Source organism: Epinephelus moara, chromosome 7, assembly GCF_006386435.1.
Source record: "Epinephelus moara isolate mb chromosome 7, YSFRI_EMoa_1.0, whole genome shotgun sequence".
NCBI lineage: Eukaryota > Metazoa > Chordata > Actinopteri > Perciformes > Serranidae > Epinephelus > Epinephelus moara.
Genome location: NC_065512.1, coordinates 29,514,837 through 29,535,088, shown reverse-complemented (window position 1 = coordinate 29,535,088; position 20,252 = coordinate 29,514,837). Strand labels below are relative to the sequence as shown.

Below are 20,252 nucleotides of genomic sequence, written 5' to 3'. Positions count from 1 at the left end.
CGTCTCGGCCACGCCCCCTCCATTGTGATTGGCTAAAGCGCAGCATCGTTCAGACTCAAAGCCCCCCCTCTCTAGTCGTCTTTCACACAGGGCTGCCGACAGATTCTACAATGTAAATTGCAGAATCTGTCTTGAGAGATTAGGTTTGGCCTAACAATCTTTCAGGAAGCGAACACTGGCCTCCCAGGTGAAAGTCAGTGGTTCTTGGACCCATCCACCACCTCTCTTGCCCACCCTACTTGGACTTCCACCACCTAAGCTTTCGTTGTTCCCCCTGACGCCACCAGGCACCATTAAACAAAACTGGCGACCAGCCGTGTATCACGCCGATGTGAAGGGACAGCTTTTTTTGTCGGTGTCGGACACTGGAAGTCGCTGACCAAATGCCGGATTTCGACGACTTTGGAGTGAGACCGGGTTGGTTTTACTGTAAAATTAGAAAGGTTGCTCCAGCTGATGGGCAGTGCCTCATTTCATATTCACTGCCGCGAACATCACATACTTTATTTTACAGCTAAACAGCATACTAAAAATATTTTTCTGAAACTATCTGAGCCATGAAAAAGGTAATGCAGTAACAAGAGTCTTGATTGATATTTGATCAGCGCTGCCTAGTTAGACAGTTCAACCACAGTTCACAAGCTGTGATTAGCATGACTGATAGCTGCTCTCTCTGAAATGGCCTGTGATTGGCCAAAATCTCCTGTCATGGGGTAGATTCTCTAAAGCCTAAAAAACAGTGCCAAGCAGAGATGCAGATGTCTGGTGTTCTCTCAGATCATTTGAACTACAGTACGCTCAATATGCTCAAAGTTTATTATGGGATTTTTGCTAAATGACGCCAAAATGAAACTGCCTACCCCAGCTTTAACTTGGTTTTAAAAACTACATGGTTAAGGGCAAAAAGAAGAAGGTTAGAAAAACCCTGAAATGACCTCCAAAACTGGACATTTACATTATTAATTCCACATGGAAGGTACCCTAAATGAATTTCTGCTAAATGACAGTCTGTTTCCGGTCTTGATGTGTGGTTTTGTTTAAATCACAGCATAGATTTATGTCAAAGTAAATCAGCAGCCTGGTTGCCAATGTGTTGACATCTACATCCTAAACTCCCTCACTCAATAATGAAATCAGCCTTGACTCTGTGACTGCTCAATACAGTCAATACAGTTAACTAACCTCTAGCACAAATGGGATGTGTTTGTAACTTATCTGCCTTGCAAAAATGCTCAATTTTCACATTGTAAGCCGCTGAGAAAGTAATTGATCTTTTCTCAGTTTCTGAAAACGAATGACACTCTTGCTTTTGTGGAGGTGGTGTTTACAGTCATTGACAGCGAAAGTGCAAAAAAAACCCCAAATGAAACACTGACTACAAACGGCATCAGACTGCATGGTTTGAGAGAACAGTCTGAGAAATGCTTCTGATATCCTTGGAGGAGTATTTCCAGAAGGCAGACAATATGCTTATTATATTACAACAGTAAAGTCACAATATGCACTCTCTCACGGTCCAATATTTTATGTAGAAAGGAGGTTACTCATGAAGATTTCATCCCCAGTAATACGCGACATTAAATTAATGGCAGAAAGAAGAAAGGTTGGGAGAAGGAGAAAGGAGGGAGGGAGTGCTGGATGTTGAATTTAGAGATTCATTAGTTCACACTGAACTTTGATCGTATTGACTCTAGACGGCAGTAAATTCAGGACTTGGAAAAACCAATGGTAATCAGCCAGGGGCATAAAAAAGGCAGCTTCCTTGGTTTAATGTTATTTGGCTTAATGTTTATTTGGATCTCCTTGGTGACCCCGGTGGTCACAATTAACATAGCCTTGTTGTGCATTTACTCTGTTGCATTGTGGGGGAGGCAATAATGTCCAACCAGCAAGTGACCTCCTTTAAGCAGTGGTCCATTGCTTTTGGAAGGAAAAAAAGCCCTCCCTGGTAGTGTAAAATATTAATACATTAAAGCCTGATGACAAACTTATTGATAAGTAGTTTACATTATTATCCATTGGACTCTGATTGTTTCTCACATCAACCTCAAACACATCTAAATGAAACTGACAAAAGCAAGATCTTAACAGTTTTATTAGCTTATTTATCTACTGTCAAAGCACCTCAAGGCCTTAACTTTCCTCCTTTCAGACCAGCCCTGTTTTTATTGGCTCCACAAGCTGAATTTGACTGGCCCCTAGTGTCTGTGCCACAGTATATAACTGCACCAACTACATTAAATTCCAGTGGCAGTGCCAGTCATGTCAGCCAAGTCTGAATTTTGTGCTAAAACTTCACAGTCACAAGACATGACTTTGGAGACATTTTACAAAGGAAACATCACCAGATGTAAGAGACTTTTTAAAATCACTTAACTATGACATTAAATATGGATTCTGACCATTTAAAAAACAGTACAGCTTTGTACTGACAGACTTTCAGTAAAAAGTATATTTTTTATAATTGTGCTATTAAGAGAACAGGCTGTGTGCAAAATCAAACAGATGAATTTTTCTTTCAGCAACCCGCATGACACTTAATCTTATGACCATTTACAGGTGCACTGTTTAAAGTGTTCCTGGCGGAGGTGCCGCAAACCTGTGTGTGCTTGGACCGAGGCAACTTTTCGAAACTATTCAACTGGCACCAGAAGTATCAGATAGGAAACAGCCCAATCAGCCACACCTGGAAGAGACTTATGCGACAAAGTTGCAGGAAAACAGCAGGTTATCAGAGACAACACTCTTCCTGGCCACCGTTTATCTCGACTGCTGCCATCAGGACAGCATTATCACACCATCAAGGCACACACCACTTTCCAAAGACAGCTCTTAACCATTGGCAATTACTTTTTCGACAGTCAGGGACGAGTGGCCACGTCTTTTTTCCTCATTCTCATCATCATCATCATCATCATCATCATCATCATTGTCATTCATGACTGCTTTCATTTATTTGACTCATGCTTTGACACTGTTTGTTTGTTAGTTTGAGAGAGAGAGGCCACCATACTAGACAGCAATGATTTCACTAGCAGCTTACACTTACATGTTTTTGACTTTATTGCCAGCAGCACTACAGTCCACTGCAGCTGATAAGATTTTGGACAGGATGTGAAATCCCCTACGGAGAGTTCCCAAACTCATCCTGCTGTTTGCAGTTTCTTCATTTTCCTGATCACTATGAAACATAATGTATGAGGGGTTCTGCTTGACACCTGAGGCATTTATTTTGAAATGAGTTAAAACCATGTTGCTCTATTTAGGAATGTATTTGAACAAAGTTTGGGAAAGCAATATAATAGCAAAATGATAATGTAAAAATTCAAAATGATACTGAACCAACATAGTTTAGGATGCAACATGTATAGTCTTGAATTACTGTACACCAGCTTACTACATTTTATAGACAATTTGGTATAAACATGTAAAATGCTATTAACTATGCTAAAGGAAAGTATAAAGTATTATGTTTGCATTACAACACATTTATTTAAAGCATTTATTTCTTTTTTCTTTTAAGTCTGCATTATTAGAGTACATGTACTTGTTTATGTATCTGTGTCAATTTACATTTAAAGTAAATATAATTTCATTTCTCTAATGCAAGAAATTGCTCCTCAGTAAGCAAAAGAACCCCAGAATAAGCGTAGATAAACATGTAATCCTCTAAATCATCATCGCATAAGGAAAACTTATTGTAAGGGCAAAAGTTGTGAGTAATGTTTCTATGATACATTATATTTTATAATTTATTATCAAGGTTTTATTTATCAGTAAAAAGCCATCACTAAAGACAACTTAAATATGTTCCTCCAGCGCCCTCTGTCTTCTTGTTGTAATGCCATCTAACATCCATGAGATGTCACCAAAGACTACCCAATCTCAAAGCACAAGCAGCGTGCACCTACCTCCCCTCTGCCCCCTCTCTGTTAGACGGTACCCTATGTTCACCTTTTAGTAGAATGTTAATATCATTATGATCTTTAATAAATAAAACTCAACTGAATGTTCTAAGTGGCAGCTCCAGCATCCATCAAATCTAAAATAAATAAAGCAAAACTTTAAAATAAATGTTATATTATAAAAGTTATTGAATCACTCAACCCTTATTTTGCTGAGGATTATCTGGCAAAACAAAGATCCATTCAGCCAGTTGTGCTGATTTGCTGCATCACAGTTTGAATATTACAGGTTTAACAGGATATGGGATTGTGCATTGTACAGTTCCAACTCCCACTGAGGGCTGAATATCCACTGGGAGGCTGGAACTCCTCCTTCCTTTCCCAGCCTGCAGAGTGGTGGGAACCGGGTACCGGGCAGCCCAAAATGGTATGCTATTTTTACCACTCTGCTCAATCTAAGGGCTGCTCCCTGGAGACCTGTTGCCGGCAGCTCTCCCCAAGCCGCGGAATTTAACCCTAGGACAGCTCTCCCCAGATGTGATGGAAAACATCTGGCCAGCTGTCTAACTACAAGGCCCGGCCGTCCAGCCTCAATGCTGGTAACCCCCAAAAGACTTTTAAGTCCCGGCTAACCCCCTGTTGATACCGCTGATAAACAGCAACCGAGGCCATCGCAGAAATGGAGGATTTAATAGTCTGATGGTTGATTCCAACTGCTGCCTGCACACTGAGGGTTACATGAAAACACTGTTCAAAAGGCTTTGCAAGCATTGCTTGAATAAATAAACTGACAATGACATGTCACGGAATCCCAGAATAACATTTATTACAGATTTTTATTTAATTTAAAAAAAAGATTACTTGTAAATGTTACACTGAGTTCTACTGAAACATTTCCATGTTGTATCTCTCAGCACAGGTTAACATTAGGCACACAAGAATGCAGACATCATTTTTGCAGCTCTAGCCATTGTTCAAATACAAAACAGAGAGGAGGGGGAGGAAGATGTCACCTTAGCAAAACTGCACTGAAACTCTGCAGCGCCAAGGAAGAGAATACATCAAAACTGGCATTCAGCTCGATCGTTCCCGTGCGAGGGACAGTGACAACTAATTTCTTAAAGTCCCTGTGTCATGTGTGACATTAAAAAAAACACAAAAACATACAAACCCAGGTACCCTGGATTGCAGAACATGACTAGACCAAGTTTGGCTGTGTTATTCCCTCACGATCACCAGAGAAACATCTGGTTGGCTTAGAAATCAACAGTACAAAACCCACTACCAGTACATCTAAATAAAGATTATAGTCTACATACCTGAAAATATAGCACTCTTATCACTTCTTTGACGATCAAATTTGGCTTGCGTGTAAATATGTGTGTACCAAATTTGTACATTGGTGTACTGGAAGGTGTAACTGGTTGATTGCTTCAGATACATCAAGACTCTATGGTCACATGTGCTTAATATTTGGTCTTTCCCCTTGAAAAATACACATTAGGCAGAGTGGGACAAGCACTACGATAACTCAAGCTGCAGTGGCAAGAATGGCTATTTCACAAACACAGCAATAAAAAGTAGGATACTACAGAAACCCTTTGTCCATGCCAGGGCCACAGCTTATGTACAGCTTATAGTACAGTGAGGGCGACTGCTGCTGTAGGTTCAAACTACCGTTTTGTTGGAAAGTATTTTATTTATTGCACACAAAAAAAAGATCAAGGGTTTTGTTTTGCACCAGAGAACACTTTGAATCTGGTGAAGACATTATGGAAGGTGTAGGTGCCTTTACTTCGCGTGGTAGGGTACGTTTCCTTCCACTGGGATGTCCGTTCTGCCTTTGTCACTATCTTTTATAGCATCCCTCATAAAGCAAGAGGATCTTCTTTGATTCATACATGACATTCTATGAGTTAGGGATATGAATTTAATTCACAATGACTCTTTGTAGATGAAATAAAGCTCACAAATTATACTGTGCTCGTAGAAGAAATGGAGGTTGATCACATGTGCAGTGCTGTCAAAACTTACAAGAAATTCCCCTATGAAAGATCCCCTATTCAAACATTTTTTTGGCAAGGATGTTGTCAAGAACAGGGTCCATCACCTACATGGTTTCTCTATGTTTGTATTTTGCACACCGACACGTGACAAGTCATGGGACCTGTTCAATGGCACATACAGGAGGATACAAAAAAGTGGTTTTACAATTATCTAGCAAATTACATTTGACTTCTCAACAGCCCACTGTTTTTGTTTCAGAGAAAATAGATATATAGAAAATACAACAACATACAATCAAATTCAGCTCATCCTCTTTTGGTTACACCGAGGCGAAAACAAGTGCAGTATTTAAAGTTCTTCAGAGAAACTAAATCTGACAGGCCGAGCCCAAAAGTTCCTAGTTCATCTCAAATTCTAAGCCGTCTGCTTAAAGCAGGAGGTGTTTAAAAAATAGATGAGTCAAGGCCAGTTGAGGCTGAAGCTTGTCACAAAAGTTTTCATGACATTTTCTCTGAGGACTAATTCAACATACAGGCAGAACAATCATTATCACCACTGGTATACAGAAGTCTCTTGTGCCCCACCAAGACTTTTTTTTACATCTATCTCCAACTCTTTATCCCCAGTTTTACAAAACACCAGTGAAACATTTTACCAAACTCCTGTGGCATGCAACCCAGATAAGGGCTTTCTTTGCCAAAAAAAGGTGGCACATGGTTACAGCTAAAGTGGTGCCATAGTAAATCCGATAAGAAGGAAGGCGAAACAACAACACAACAAGCCAAATAACTGCACTGTCATTTTTGGGCTCAGGGTGGGCACTGGGGTGATGGTTCTTGAGACCAGAGGTTTCGGAGTGGATGGTGGTTTCGGTGTTTAATCGCGCCCCCCCTCAGTCTGGCGAGGGAGCTGCACTACGCTGTTGCGGGCACCGACACCTCCAGGAGGCGGTTGTTCTTGCGCTTGCAGGACACACTGTTGCCGTTCTTGGGGGCTCCCTGGACGAACTTCACGCATACTTTGTCGTGCTTGAACTGCACTAAAAACCTGCAACACAGAGACATTAGCCATGTCATTAGACATCATCTGGGTAGTAGGAAAAGCAAACTGGATTTAATTCTGCATGCTAACGTACTCGTCTGAGATGTCGATGTTGAGCTGCTCGCTGTCTGCAGATGTGGCCCCGGTGCGATGGAGTTTAGTGATGATCTCGATCAGATGTTCACTGCTGAGTAAGAAATCTCCTTTGACAGCTGAGGCTGAGCCCTAAATCAAAATGACACAATGACATTTAACTCAAGAGTAAGCTGCACAAAACTAGGATATCTGACCAAATGTAACCTCTCCTGTTCCCAAGTTATGATGTTGAGAAATAGCCAGAAAAGTGTTTTTGCAGAACATTATGATGTCACAGCCAAATTCACTTTTGACCTTTTGGACTAAAATTGTCATCACTTCATCATTTTTCCCTATTCGACATTTGTGTGAAATTTTGTCATAACTGGTGTATGAATTCTTGAGTTATGGCCAAAAACATGTTTTATGAGGTCACAGTGACCTTGATCTTTGACCAACAAAATCTAATCAGTTTATCTCTGGCTCAAAGGGGTGGGTTGTGCCAAAGTTGAAATTGAATTGCCTCAAGGCATTCTTGACATATTTATGTTCACAAGAATGAGATCGACGAGGTCACAAAACCTTGACCTTTGCCCACCCGAATGTCACCAGTTCATCGCCAAGTCCAAGTGGGTATTTGTGCCAAATTTAAAGATATTCCTCTTAAGGAGTTCTAGAGATATCATGTCCACAAGCATGGGACGGACTGATGGACAACCCAAAAACATAATGCCACCGGCCATGGCTATTGCCGGCGCAGAGGCATATAAATAAGTGATGTCTGAATGTTTTCAATCAGAAATCACTCAATTTAACGTAACAGGAAGAAAAGTGACATGACAGGCATAAGGGTGATGTTTTTGAATCAGTACTTCCTGTAACAAGAGATCTCCCACCAGCGTTTAGCCAACAGTGCAATTTCATATAGACTTTCTTCCATTGTGCACAGGACTGCTGTCTAGTGCAACTTTTCAGTTTGGTTTCCATAGATATTTCAATAACCCTAACAGCACCAGTGCACAACAACAACTTTCGTGTCTCTGCAGGCCTTAAAGGGATAGTTTGACATTTTAGGAAATCCTCTTACTTGCTTTCTCGCTGAGAGTTAGATGAGAAGATCGATACTGAATCAAGCCTGCAATCAAAACACACATCTCAACAGCTCTCTTCTCACAACAGGTTTCCCTCACCTCTTTGAGTTTGAGAGCAAAGAAGCCGTCGCTCTGTGTGCTGACTGACACACTGGTGAGGTCTGGCAGGGGAACAGTGGCCTTCACCTGGCCTGTCTTCTGGTCAGCAAGGAGGAAGTTCTTCTTAGTCAGCAGGAAGATTCGAGCTGTACCCTGCAAAGCCAGAGTAGAAACTATTCACCCTACTGTCTGTCATTCTAATGCTGTGCAACAGCAAACGCACAGACAAAAACTTCTTTTTGGTGCATTTTTTTAAGCGTCTATCAGATCTTGAAACTGGGACAGGTTTAAGAGTAAAACAAAACACACACGCCTCCCGACATGTCTGCTATCTGCTGGAACAAAAATAATGCTGGTTGTTAAGATGTCAAAAACATCCGATTGCTGCACAGCTGGGTGAAATACCCATCAAAACAACCTAATAGTTTTGTGCTCCAACATGCCTGTAGGGGAAAGTGGAGCTTAACTTTAAAACAGCAGGGTCACAATGTAATCACAGCTTATATTTTGGACTTATAGGGGCTGAAACTATTGATGTGTGAGTAATCTTTCCTACCTTGCCATTGGCCCTGTTAATCTTGTTGACCACGTCCGCCAGCAGAACCTTCTCATCCACAGCACTGCTGAGTTTCTGATATTTGGGGTTCTTGGTTATCTCCAGGTAGTCTCCTTTGAAGGGCTGGCTCACACTGAAACAATGACAGTCATATTACATGTCACATCAGATGTTGGTGTTTACCATGAAATTAAGGGCGCATTCACACTAGGATAGTCCGGGGGACTGGGTTAGATTGGGCAAGGAATATCCGAAAAATTTCAGACCTTCATTTGGTTCGGTTCACACTGCGCTTTTTAAAGCAGACCAAACCGCCTGGACAACATCATGCAGTTACAATAGCTGCTCGTTTGAAGGCGGTATTGCCCAAAACGACCACTGACCAGAAAGAAAAAAAAGCATGAGGAAGAAGAAAACTCGGCTCATCGATTGGCCAGGACTGAAAACAGAAATCCAATGTGGGTGGCCACAAGCAACTATGATATATAGTCCTCTGACCATATATCAATAAGCACCTGCACCTCCTCACTACTCCACGTCTACCCATGAGACATTTTCCAACTTTCTTTTTTTACCTCTGCTTCTCCCACTTTGCGCTTTTGGCTTTGTTTTTTTCTACCCCAAAATGCACTGCGCTCTACGTCACTTCCTCTCTTTGGTTCACTTCCTCTCTTTGGTTCGCTAGATAGTCCGTTTGCATTTCCCACTGTAAGTTAACTGCACCAGGGTTCACCTGCAAGTGAACCGAGACCCCCTGTTTTCAAGCGGACCAGGGTTGGACCGTTTGGTCTACATCAGAGTTCGAATGAGTGTTCACACCGCTCCAAACTAACCAAACTTTCCGTGGAAGCAGACCAGGGTTCGTTTAAAGTGGACCAAATAGCGCCAGTGTGAATGTGTCCTAAGAGATTCACTAATCTGCGAGATATTCATCTAGATATGATTTTTATATAGCTGTACCAGGGGTCGACAACCTCTTTGGCCAAAAAATCTCTCTGGAGCTGCAAAACATATTTGAGCCTTAAAATGAAGGTAACAAAGCCTATTAGTCTAAATTTGTCTATCAGCAATTCTCAATTTTCCAAGACTTTTCCTTTTTTGGATTTGGAATTCAGCGCTATCCTAGCTAGGGAGACCCAAGACTAGCCATCGTTGCTGAGGTCCGGCAGAATTTGGAGGAAAAGCAGCCAGGCCGTAGATGCGTGACACACATTTTGGCTGACTAAATGTTAAAACATTTTTTTATTTGGTGCATAGGCCACACATTTTTTATAACCGGAGAATGTAAGAATCACTTTAGGCCCCGAACAATAATCAGTGAAGATGAAAATGTTAAAAATCAACCTTTATTTAGTTCCATATGTGTATATTTTTTGTCAAAGTCACAGGGAGCCACTGGGGAGGGATAAAGAGCCGCATACAGCTCCGGAGCTGCAGGTTGCCGACCCAAAGAGAAAGAAGAAACAAAAGAAGTGAGTTTCAGGTACCTGCTTGGGTAAAGGGCCTTCTTATCCTTGAAGATCTCACTGGCCTCCAGCTTCTCCTCAAAAATGGCCTTCTTCTCCTCTGTGAATTGGCTCCTGTATTTCTTGCACTGAAAACACGAACACACACAAAACAACAGCAGTTCATACAAGGGTTGTTGTATTAAATATTAAATATTTCGTATTGCCTATCCAATGGTTTCTATTTTTTGGATTCTAGTGTGTTCTGTGGATCTTGTGATGCATAGCTTACGGCATTTAACGTATATATGTCATCAATAATTGACAGTCATTGCCTCAGGTGTTAACAGCACGATAGGGTGGGACTTCTCAAGAAAGGCAGTGGAATCCATAGGAATGCCTGTCTACAAGGTGTGCATGACACAACATTCACTCTGACAGTGTAAGTCATGACGTGACAGAAGACTTCAGTGTGAGTGAAGAGGACAGGAAGAAGCGAGGGACTCTGGTTATTTGTGACTGACCCTCCAGAGATGGAAGATTCTCCTCAGTTCTGTGTGAACTCCATCCAGAAAGAGGTAAGGCCTGGTGGGCCAGCTCTTGTCTATGGGTGACATGGAGGGCATGGTGCTCTTCAGGCCCAGGAAGTATTTTTGCATCTGGACAAAGGGACATAAATGCAGGTTTATGACAAAGCTTTGATAAAAAACAAACAAACAAACAAACAAACAAACAAACAAACACTCTATTATTTTGCTGATACAAAGGAGCAGAATTTTTAGTTTGTATGCATTTATTCTGGCAAGCAAATATTCAAGTCCTCCTTACAATTCTCTGGATGGTGAAGTCATAGATCTTCTTGCCTGCATTTGCCCTGAAGAATTTTCTGTACTCTCTGCGGACCTTTTAACAGCAATAAAGAAAAGAATGCAACTGTCAGTCACCTCTTGCCAACTAGTTTGATGTGAAGCAGGAAAGAAACAGAATATGCTGACAGGATGATGACAGTGAAACAAACAGCACACTAGAACGACAGATTGGTTAGTCACAGACATTGAACACCTGGAACAGACAGAGTCAACTCCAAGCTGCTGGAATTAATTAGAATCACAACAATTATTGCCCTGAAGTCAATGATGGTTATGACAATTGACCTTCATGCTGACCTCAATTGCACAAATTGAGTCCTGAACAGGTGCCTTGTGCATTGTGGGGATCAATTAACACAATGAAAAGATTAACACTGCGACAAACGACCACTGTGACGACAGTTATTCTAGTCAAACCAGACGCACACGCAACAGATAAGCACCACAAACTAGGACACACACACACACACGCTTTATACACACACCTAAAGACAAAGAAATAACAAGTAAAACAAATGCCATTGGGAATACAAAGAGGTGCTGCTTTATAGGGGGTTAGTTGCACAGATGCAGAGGAAGCAGACAGAAGGAGACATTTAAATAAGAACAGATAAAAAAATGAGACAGAAAGCCTCTGCCATGTCAATCAGAATCTGTTGGTTCAAATCTGAAGCATTAAAAACTGAAAGAGGAAAATCACAACAGCAGTCACAACACTGCTAACTGTTTCCTACTAGAGAAAATGTTCTGATGAAAGTTGTGAGGGCTGTATATTATTTTGACAAAGCAGCAGGGCTTGGCTTTACTGTTTCAAATGCACATTTCTAATGCATTGTGTTTCTCAAATACTTTTGCATTCACCTACATTGCACTGGTGTTGTGGCAGAATCTCAAAACCTCTGGAAATAAAACAAAAACTATCTGCATGGCCAGACACCACTGGGGGAAATAATTTGTCTTTTGATTTATGCCTAGTTCACACGACATGACTTGAGCCCTGATTTTCCACTCGCTCTCCGACAAAAGCTCAAGACCAGAGACAAATCGGCGTTGGCTCTGCAATGGCAAATCGGCTGCCAATGAGATCTCTAGCAAGCTAGGTATCTGGACCTGTTGGGGACTTAATTGGTGAGCTACAAAGAATGAATGCGCAAGACAAAAGTTGAGGACAAAATAGAAAGAGTTGTAAATTGTATTTTGCCTATTAATTGTATTTGTGCTTTGGCAACATGTCAAATGTTGTGCTGATACAGCCTGTTTAACTGAAATATTGAATTGAGAGGAGGTGGAACGTGGACTATTGCATGCAGTGTCTCTGTATGCTATTAACCTAGTAATTTACTGGAACACTGCTTTAGCCCCTTTAGACTTTGATCATTTTTGGTAAGCACCTGCCTGACACCGGTTGTGGGTCAAACCGCACATTGCATAACATACTTATCAGTGATTCCTCCTGGCGAAAGATCTTAGAGGGCCTTTCCAAAACCAGACACTACCCACTTCCACGCCGTCACCTTCACAACTGAATGAAGCACCCTCCATCAAGGTGTAAGGTGTAAACACAGCGGCAAGCTTTGGGACAACCTTCCCTCTCTGTGGTGGAAGGTGAAACTATTGTAACTTTTCGTAACTATGTAGAAAAATAAAGCTTAATCCAATTTTATCTTCTTCATAATTGAGAAAAATAAAACTGTCTCCCATTTTGTGTCCTTCATATGTATTTGTAGCACATATACTGTATGTGCTGCTGTTTTTTAGGCCTACCTGAATTTTTGTATATTATGTTTTTTATCATTAAAAGTAATAAATAACTTGATTAAAATAAATAAATAAATAGAAATAAAACTTTTGTAAACCTCTTTTGGCTTTTCATGTTGATGTTTATAAACTGGTTGGTTTTTGTGAACAGTTACTGCAAATATAAAGTACTACAATCAAATGAACATGACTATTTTCTACAGACTACAGGAGGATATATTTTATCCTAAATACAATGTAACCTTTAAGATATTAACATCTGTATGATAGTAGGCCTATAAATGTGTATCTTAATTTGAGCAGGTATGTTTGTAAGAATAGTCGCCGATCTTTATCTGTATGGAGTGTCTTCCATGATGAACATAATAGCTGCACATGGTCAGTAAGTCGGTATCAGTGCCGACTGTTTGAGGGTTTTATAACTCACTTCCAATCCTCACTTGTTGGTTTGGAATGGCACTCAATGTGGCGGACCACCGTGTGAATGCGGAAATGGAGTGAAAGTGGGTAGGGAGAGGGTGCAGGGAGTGGTTTGGGAAAGGCCCACAATGTGTGACCCCGTCGCCCTGTCAGTTGTGTCTAATAATGAGACAACAAGTAGTGTAGTGTTAACAGTACAGTGATGTGATGTCTCTGCTGGTCATATGGTGTGAACTTGGCTTTAGGTGAACTACCCCTTTAAGATGACATCACAGCTATTGTGTTAAATACATTTCTCTGGGCTCACTGGCATGTCATGTAAGTCCCACAAGGACTGCACTGCAAAGGGAATTGGGATTTCCATACTGGAGGAAAATCAAGGGGAAAATGTATCAAGAAAAAAACTTCTATGATTTAATTCTTCCAAATAGGAAAAGTCAGTTTGTGCCCTTGTAATCTTTGTAGAACTTCTTAATGCTGTGGTGGTGCAGCATAACTCTGTTGATTATGCATAAAACCAATGTTTTACTCGTGTCCCAGTGTGCTTATCCTCTGGGAAATTTGTGTCTGCACACAGTCTAAAACAATGCCATTACAGACAGAGTGTGATCGCAGCACTAGGCAGAGAATGGCTTCCTGTAGAAGTGTGCACATAGCAGATGGATGAGGAGGATGAAGAAGGTCAGAGGTGATGAGTAGGTGGCAGACTTGGTGATGGCTGCGCCGTGGGGCTGGTAGGTACCTTGAGTCCCTGCCAGTAGGCCCAAATCACAGCGACAGCATGCTTATGCCTGGCCTCTTCCTTCAGTCTCCTCAGCTCCCTGCGAGCCTGTTCGGGGGGGTGGGCGGGAAAGAGAAAGAGAGCGAGAACAAATGAAGCAAGAGAAGATGAGAGGAAGAAAAGGGAGACACTATTTTGCTTGAGGTCAGCAGCAAACATTAAAATACACTCACACACACACACATACACACTGCACACCAGCCCTGTGTGACCAATGGAGAGACTGTAAAAGTACAGCTCTACTGCTCCAGACTCCACAAACTAATACAGCACACATTTATCAGGAGGACTTCTGTAACGGAAACAGACTTTTTAGTGGAACTTTGAGAGTAACTGGAGGAGAGCAAAAGTCACAACTCAGGCAGTAAAGGCCACCTCAAATGATCCAAACAGTTCTATCTAGAGAGGTACAAACAGTACTGCGATGCAAAGAGTAAACGTGCATTAACTACACAAGAGGGAAGAAGTCATGCAAAGGGCAGGCAGCATGCACTGGTGAGGCATGGACCTTGGAGGAAGAAGCTGAAAACACACCAAAACATGACATTTCTGTCCCTGGTGTGTGTGTGTGTGTGTGTGTGACTATTATCTTCCTGGGAGTGGGGCTGTCCATGTAACCTTGAGTCACTAACTAGTACTTACATCAGTAAAATAACAGCATCACCTGTCAGACTGAGCTGTCAAGACAGGATTCGGTGGAAATGTCCATTTTGGTTCCAGTAGTTTAACTCTTCTTTTCACTTCAGCATCCAGTGGACGAGTGTGTATGTGAGAGGCTGGACAGTAAATGCCTTGCATCATACATGAAATGTTCAGAATGGGTTGAGCAGAATGATGGGTATGTATTTTGTTCAGGGGTGGATGGGAGGAGAGGAGGGGGAGGGGTCGATGGAGGCGGCAAGTCACGGCAAGTCAAGTCAACAGGCTTCCCAAATACCTTGGTGCCCTGCCAGCCGGCCCAAATGACCGATACGGCATGTTTATTCCTCGCCTCCTCCTTCAGCTGACGCAGCTCTCTCCGGGCCTGATGAAAAGCGGTGGCAGTTGCGGGGGAGGTTAATTTCAGTGACAATCAAAACTTAATTGTCCCAGAGTGAGGTACTGTGTAGGTGTGAGGAAAGCATTGTATGAGGAAACATTGACGGAGGACAACAAAGGATGTCAAGAGACAGGACAAATGGGGCGGTTAACGCTGACATGTGAGCAACTTTCAGTGCTGCTTGTGTTCTCTGCAAATCTCATACTTTAGAGGAAAGAAATAAAATACGTCAACAGTGGGAGAGTATGGATTATTATTACATTATCAAGCCTCATAACAGATGTCTTTATGTTTGCAAAGAACAAAGTCCGCATACAACAGAATAATCTTTAACAGCATCTATAATGGAGTCAGGGTTGATAGTCATCAGCAGGCCGTGAGACCTTTAAATAAAATATTGATTATTAACAGCTAAGGATATGCCAAAAATGATAACTCTGTTAAGTAAATGCTGATAAGATGTTACACATGCAGACTATAAAGTGTGCACAGTGGCTTTAAAGCAGCAACATATGTGCCATCACACTGACTCAATTCTATGTTTTCTTTGCTGTCAGCATATCAGTATATTAAAAAGAGGCGTCTCAGCGTCAGTTGAGTAAATAACACAGTGAAAGTCATCTGTGTGGTGGGCACTGCATGGCTGAACTAATTAGATTACAGGAGAGGAGGGACACATTTTAAAACACCATGTTGGATAGAGATCAAATCAAAGATGTACAAATCCAAAACATGTGGGCCACGTTAAAGGATCTGAGATAAGCTGGGTTTCATACGTGTAAAAATACAGTTACAGACGGAAATAAATATTGAACAACCAACCAAAACATATAAAGACAATCCTGCTTGTAATGTTTTTGACACACCAAACTGACACAGAGACGTCGCATGTGTCTCGGCCAAAATGTCGCACTTGAACACACCGCAAAGACGAAAGCCAATAGCCAATAGCCAAGTAGCACATACGTACTGTGCCTGCGTGAGAGGAAATGACTCATCATACCAGCAAGTGGTGGAAGTCTGTATTCATCATCAAAAAAGGGGAACAAATTTTTTTTGCTGTTGTTTGGTGTGTATGGACTTTGGGACATACAAAACAGAAAACAGGACAAACAACAATAAGGCACATTTAACGTTTCAGCAGTAACGGAAACACCAGGTTCATTCAAAGGGGCTGCTACTCTATTAGGCAGTTTGATAGTGGGAACAGGATGGTACAGGACATGGTGAACAGGGATGACAAGACAGCTGGGACAGAGACACACTACGGCTGGGTGGAAATACCTTGGTTCCCTGCCAGTATGCCCAAATTACTGTCACAGCGTGTTTATTCCGCGCTTCTTGTTTTAGACGTCTCAGCTCCATCCGAGCCTGGTGGGACGCGGTGGGCGTTAGGTAAGACAGGTTGTGAGCAGGAAAAGAATCAAGAAAGGGAAAGTGAAAGAGGAAGAGTGGTGGTGGGAGGGGAAGGAAAAGAGAAGTGGCAGTTGTGTGATCAGCATAGGAAGCAGGATCAAAAGAGAAATAGCAGCAATAACATCAAGGATAGCTTTGTTAAAGAACAGATTTTTGTAATACTGTTGGGCAATTAGGCAGGAACACTGTATAAGATGAAAAATCAAGTGTTTAAGGCGATACTGTTAAGACTTCAAGAGCAGCTTTACCCCCCAAGATGAATAAAAAGCATGTATCAAACCCAGGGTGATGCTGTGTCGAGGTAAAAACCTCACTCTCTGATATCCCCTTGCACTTTCATGCATCAGTACCTGGGTGCCGTGCCAGAAGGCCGCAATGGTGGTCACTGCCTCTTCACATCTCTTCTGATATTTCAGCTCTCTCAGGAGTTTCCGGGCCTGATTGAAAAATAACAAGCAATGTTTTAGTGTCTTTTTTTTCTGTCATGATTTCTGCACGCTACATTTTACTTTAAACAGAGAGCACACCTGCCATCCTCTAGTGTAGGACTGCACCACAGTGGTGGCGCTCTTGATCTGCTGGTATTTCTTTTGTTGCTGTGAAAAAGAAAAGGAGAAGATGGGGAATTAACTACACTTAATGCATCACTGCCATCTGTCCATTTGTTTATTTTGCTTTGTGTGTGTGATTTTAAGCGAATTTCCAAAAATGCAGCCTCACCGCATATCGGCGGTACCACGCCGCCACCACTATCTGACTCTTTTTCAGCAGCAGGAAGTGGCTGCGGCACTTCCAGCCACGGTAGATCTTCTGAATGAGAGTGGCCAGGTCTTGCAGGCATTGCCTCCTCCTCTCCTCCAAGAAGAAGAGCTGTGGGGAAGAGGAGGAAATTAACTGCATGAGGCAGCAGGAAACGGCCTTATATACAGTCAGATGTTGGGTTGTTAAAGCTGGCAGATTTCAACATCAATTTTCTTTTGGCAAGTACAGCGTCTTTCTGAGCTCTGCAATAAGATAATAAGGAAAACGAAGTCATAAAAGGAAAAGAAAGGTACAGCATAAATGAAACTTCTCCCACTATGGGATCAATAGAAATGTTTTTATCTGAGCAAATACTGATTCAGCGATATCAAGTACAAAGTCCAATCCATCTGCAGCGGGAAAAAATAACCCCTTCCTGCCTGGGCTCAGCGCAAGACAATAAAAAATGACCTATGTGAATTGACTTTTCTTCATCAGGGAAGTGATTACAACATTTTATTATCCCTCTGTAAGCCAGTGTTCATCTGCAGGTACACAGTATCTTGGGTCTTTTGATGTCACTGCTTTACATACACATAGAAAAAGTGAATTTCTCAAGGCCTAACTTTATCTCACTGTGAGGTTAGATATGTTAACTTATTTATAGCTCATAACTTAAATATAGAATAAATGATGTACCCCAAGAGCTTGGGTATTAAAGGGACAGTTCACCCCCAAATCAAAAATACATATTTTAACTCTTACCTGTAGTGCTGTTTATCAGTCTAGATTGTTTTGGTGTGAGTAGCCGATTCCTGGGGATATTTGCCATAGAGATGTCTGCCTTCTCTCAACTATAATGGAACTAGATGGCACTCGGCTTGTGCTACTCAAAAAATACATTTGAAAAACTCAACAGCAATGTGTCATTCCAGAAATCATGACCTGATAACTCAAAATAATCCACAGACCTTGAGCAGTTAAATGTAGAAACTATTTTCTGTTTACTACACTTGCTAACTGAAACACCGTAAAAAAGGAAGTGTGCATCTACTGCTAGCTCACCTAGCACCACTAGCTCCAACATGAGCACGTACGTCTCCACGGCAGATATCTCCAACACTTGCAACTCACACCAAAGCAATTGAGACTGATAAATACCACTCGAGGTAGGAGGAAAAATATGTTCTTTGAATTAGGGGTGAAGTGTCCCTTTAACTCCAAAATACTCAGCATTTTGTCTAGAAAAGCAAAAGGCGCCACATTTCGTTTCATGTTTTCTAACAAGAATTTCTCCAAATCTTGACGTAGTTGAAATCAAAGGCGTGGCTGCACTGAATTAACGGCCAAAGGAAATATTGTCTGGAAAAGTGGATTACAATCCACTCATCTAGACTCTTATGTTTCACAGCTGCAGATACATAAGGCAGATATGTTGATCAGATATAAAAAGCAATTATAGAAGGAAAAAAAAAATTCTCCCGCTATGAGATCATGTTATTCCAAGCTTTGTTGCTGGGGAGAAAGTCCATTCAAACGCTGCAGGCTTGAGCAGTTAAAGAGCCTACAAGCGCTGAGTAAAGAAGCTCATTTCCCATGTTAGATGGGATGGCTAAGTGAAACCATGTGTTTTCAGAGTGGCGGTTGCATGCTAATTGCTGAAGTGGGGGCTCCAAGTGCAGCCCACCCCTGCTTTACAAACATCTTACTGTGAGAAAACAGGGCAGCTGAGCACACTGGATTCAACCGTTAGACATTCAAACACAGTTTGATCTACCGACGTACACAGCAGATGTCAAAACTGGCTGCAAAACATATTTAAATGGTTTAAGCTATCTGTTTTCTACCGTTCTTGGGTTCCTGATGAAGATCTTTGAGCGGCCATAGGAAAACTCCTCAGCTGGGACCTGGAGGTCGGCCATCAGCACCTCCACTCCTTCCCTGTGGGAAGCCAGAAGGGTCAGATGGGTCATCCAAAGCATACTTGACACTTAAAGTGGTCATAAACAGCATGACAGCAACTGTATAGACATAGTGAGAAGATTTTGGAAGTGAATGAGAACAGCACTGAGGATGCAGAGTTTGAGACACAGAGAGAAAGAATGATTAAAAGAAGAAAGATACAAATCCAGAGAAACATATGGAGGGAGGAAATAAGGAAAACCACACAGAGCACTGAGGGATGGCTGAACAACAAGATACCAATGTGTGGTAGGAGAGATAGGAATCAGTGCTTTTACCAGCACAGAGGATGAAACACGCAAGTCTGGCTGATATTGAACAGAGGAGACAGATAAGGCTGAAATGTCTCAACATGTTGAGGTTCAGAGAGGGAGCGGTTTGTTTCTGCTGAAGGGTGAACAGCTGGTATGTGACAAGACGGCTGTTAGTGTCTGCGAGGTAAACTGGATACTGTATGTAATAATTAAGTTGGATAACTGTCACGAGAAAACACTGTTTCATATAAAAGATAACAAGAGAGCCTTTTCCTAAAAGTCCCATGTAGACATCTACAACTACCACTACAATGTTTTTATCTTTAAATGTACTGTACAGCATTTCTGGATGCCTGAATTGATGCTGGACAACGACGGGGACTGGGTGAGGCAACGCATCAACATTACTCGTCTCTGCCTTCAGGTATTCATTGTAATGCATGTTTGTAGTGTTGTGATGGCTGACTGAACAAGACAGCTGAGTTGCTTTGTGGCACAGACACAGTCTCATGCACTCTAAATCCAAAATACTTCCCAACAACAAATGGTGATCCATATAGAAGACTAGCTCTTTGACTTCTGCTTCACACATTTGATCTTTGTTTTGCCTGACTGATCTCTGTTGTATATTACTCTTCTATCTGGACTGCAGCAGCAGCATTTAGGAACGTTTTTCACAGGCTGCCTCTGCACGCATGAAAGCTGCCATGGGTTTGTCTATCGTGTTCATTTTATTGTGGGGAAGCCAAAATTGTGATCAAGGTTAATATTTGATTAATTGTGCAGCTCTACT

At 41.7% G+C, this 20,252-nt stretch overlaps 1 protein-coding gene across 4 annotated transcripts in view; it reads right to left on the bottom strand.

Moving 5' to 3' along the window:
* Positions 1-4,709: 4,709 nt before the first annotated feature.
* myo1b (myosin IB) overlaps positions 4,710-20,252 on the bottom strand; it is a 78,436-nt gene continuing 62,893 nt past the window's right edge. Inside the window, exons 19-32 of one of the 4 annotated variants that reach the window (XM_050048131.1) lie at positions 19,091-19,184; positions 17,223-17,372; positions 17,030-17,098; positions 16,853-16,939; positions 16,371-16,457; positions 14,985-15,071; positions 14,009-14,095; positions 11,048-11,122; positions 10,744-10,878; positions 10,262-10,368; positions 8,775-8,907; positions 8,219-8,371; positions 7,048-7,178; positions 4,710-6,959 (exon numbers count right to left, since the gene is read on the bottom strand). In XM_050048131.1, coding sequence (XP_049904088.1) covers positions 6,827-6,959; positions 7,048-7,178; positions 8,219-8,371; positions 8,775-8,907; positions 10,262-10,368; positions 10,744-10,878; positions 11,048-11,122; positions 14,009-14,095; positions 14,985-15,071; positions 16,371-16,457; positions 16,853-16,939; positions 17,030-17,098; positions 17,223-17,372; positions 19,091-19,184 — 1,528 coding nt within the window. In that variant the 3' untranslated portion in view covers positions 4,710-6,826. The remainder of the gene's footprint in view (positions 6,960-7,047; positions 7,179-8,218; positions 8,372-8,774; positions 8,908-10,261; positions 10,369-10,743; positions 10,879-11,047; positions 11,123-14,008; positions 14,096-14,984; positions 15,072-16,370; positions 16,458-16,852; positions 16,940-17,029; positions 17,099-17,222; positions 17,373-19,090; positions 19,185-20,252) is intronic. The other 3 variants (XM_050048133.1, XM_050048134.1, XM_050048135.1) reach the window with 3 other exon arrangements.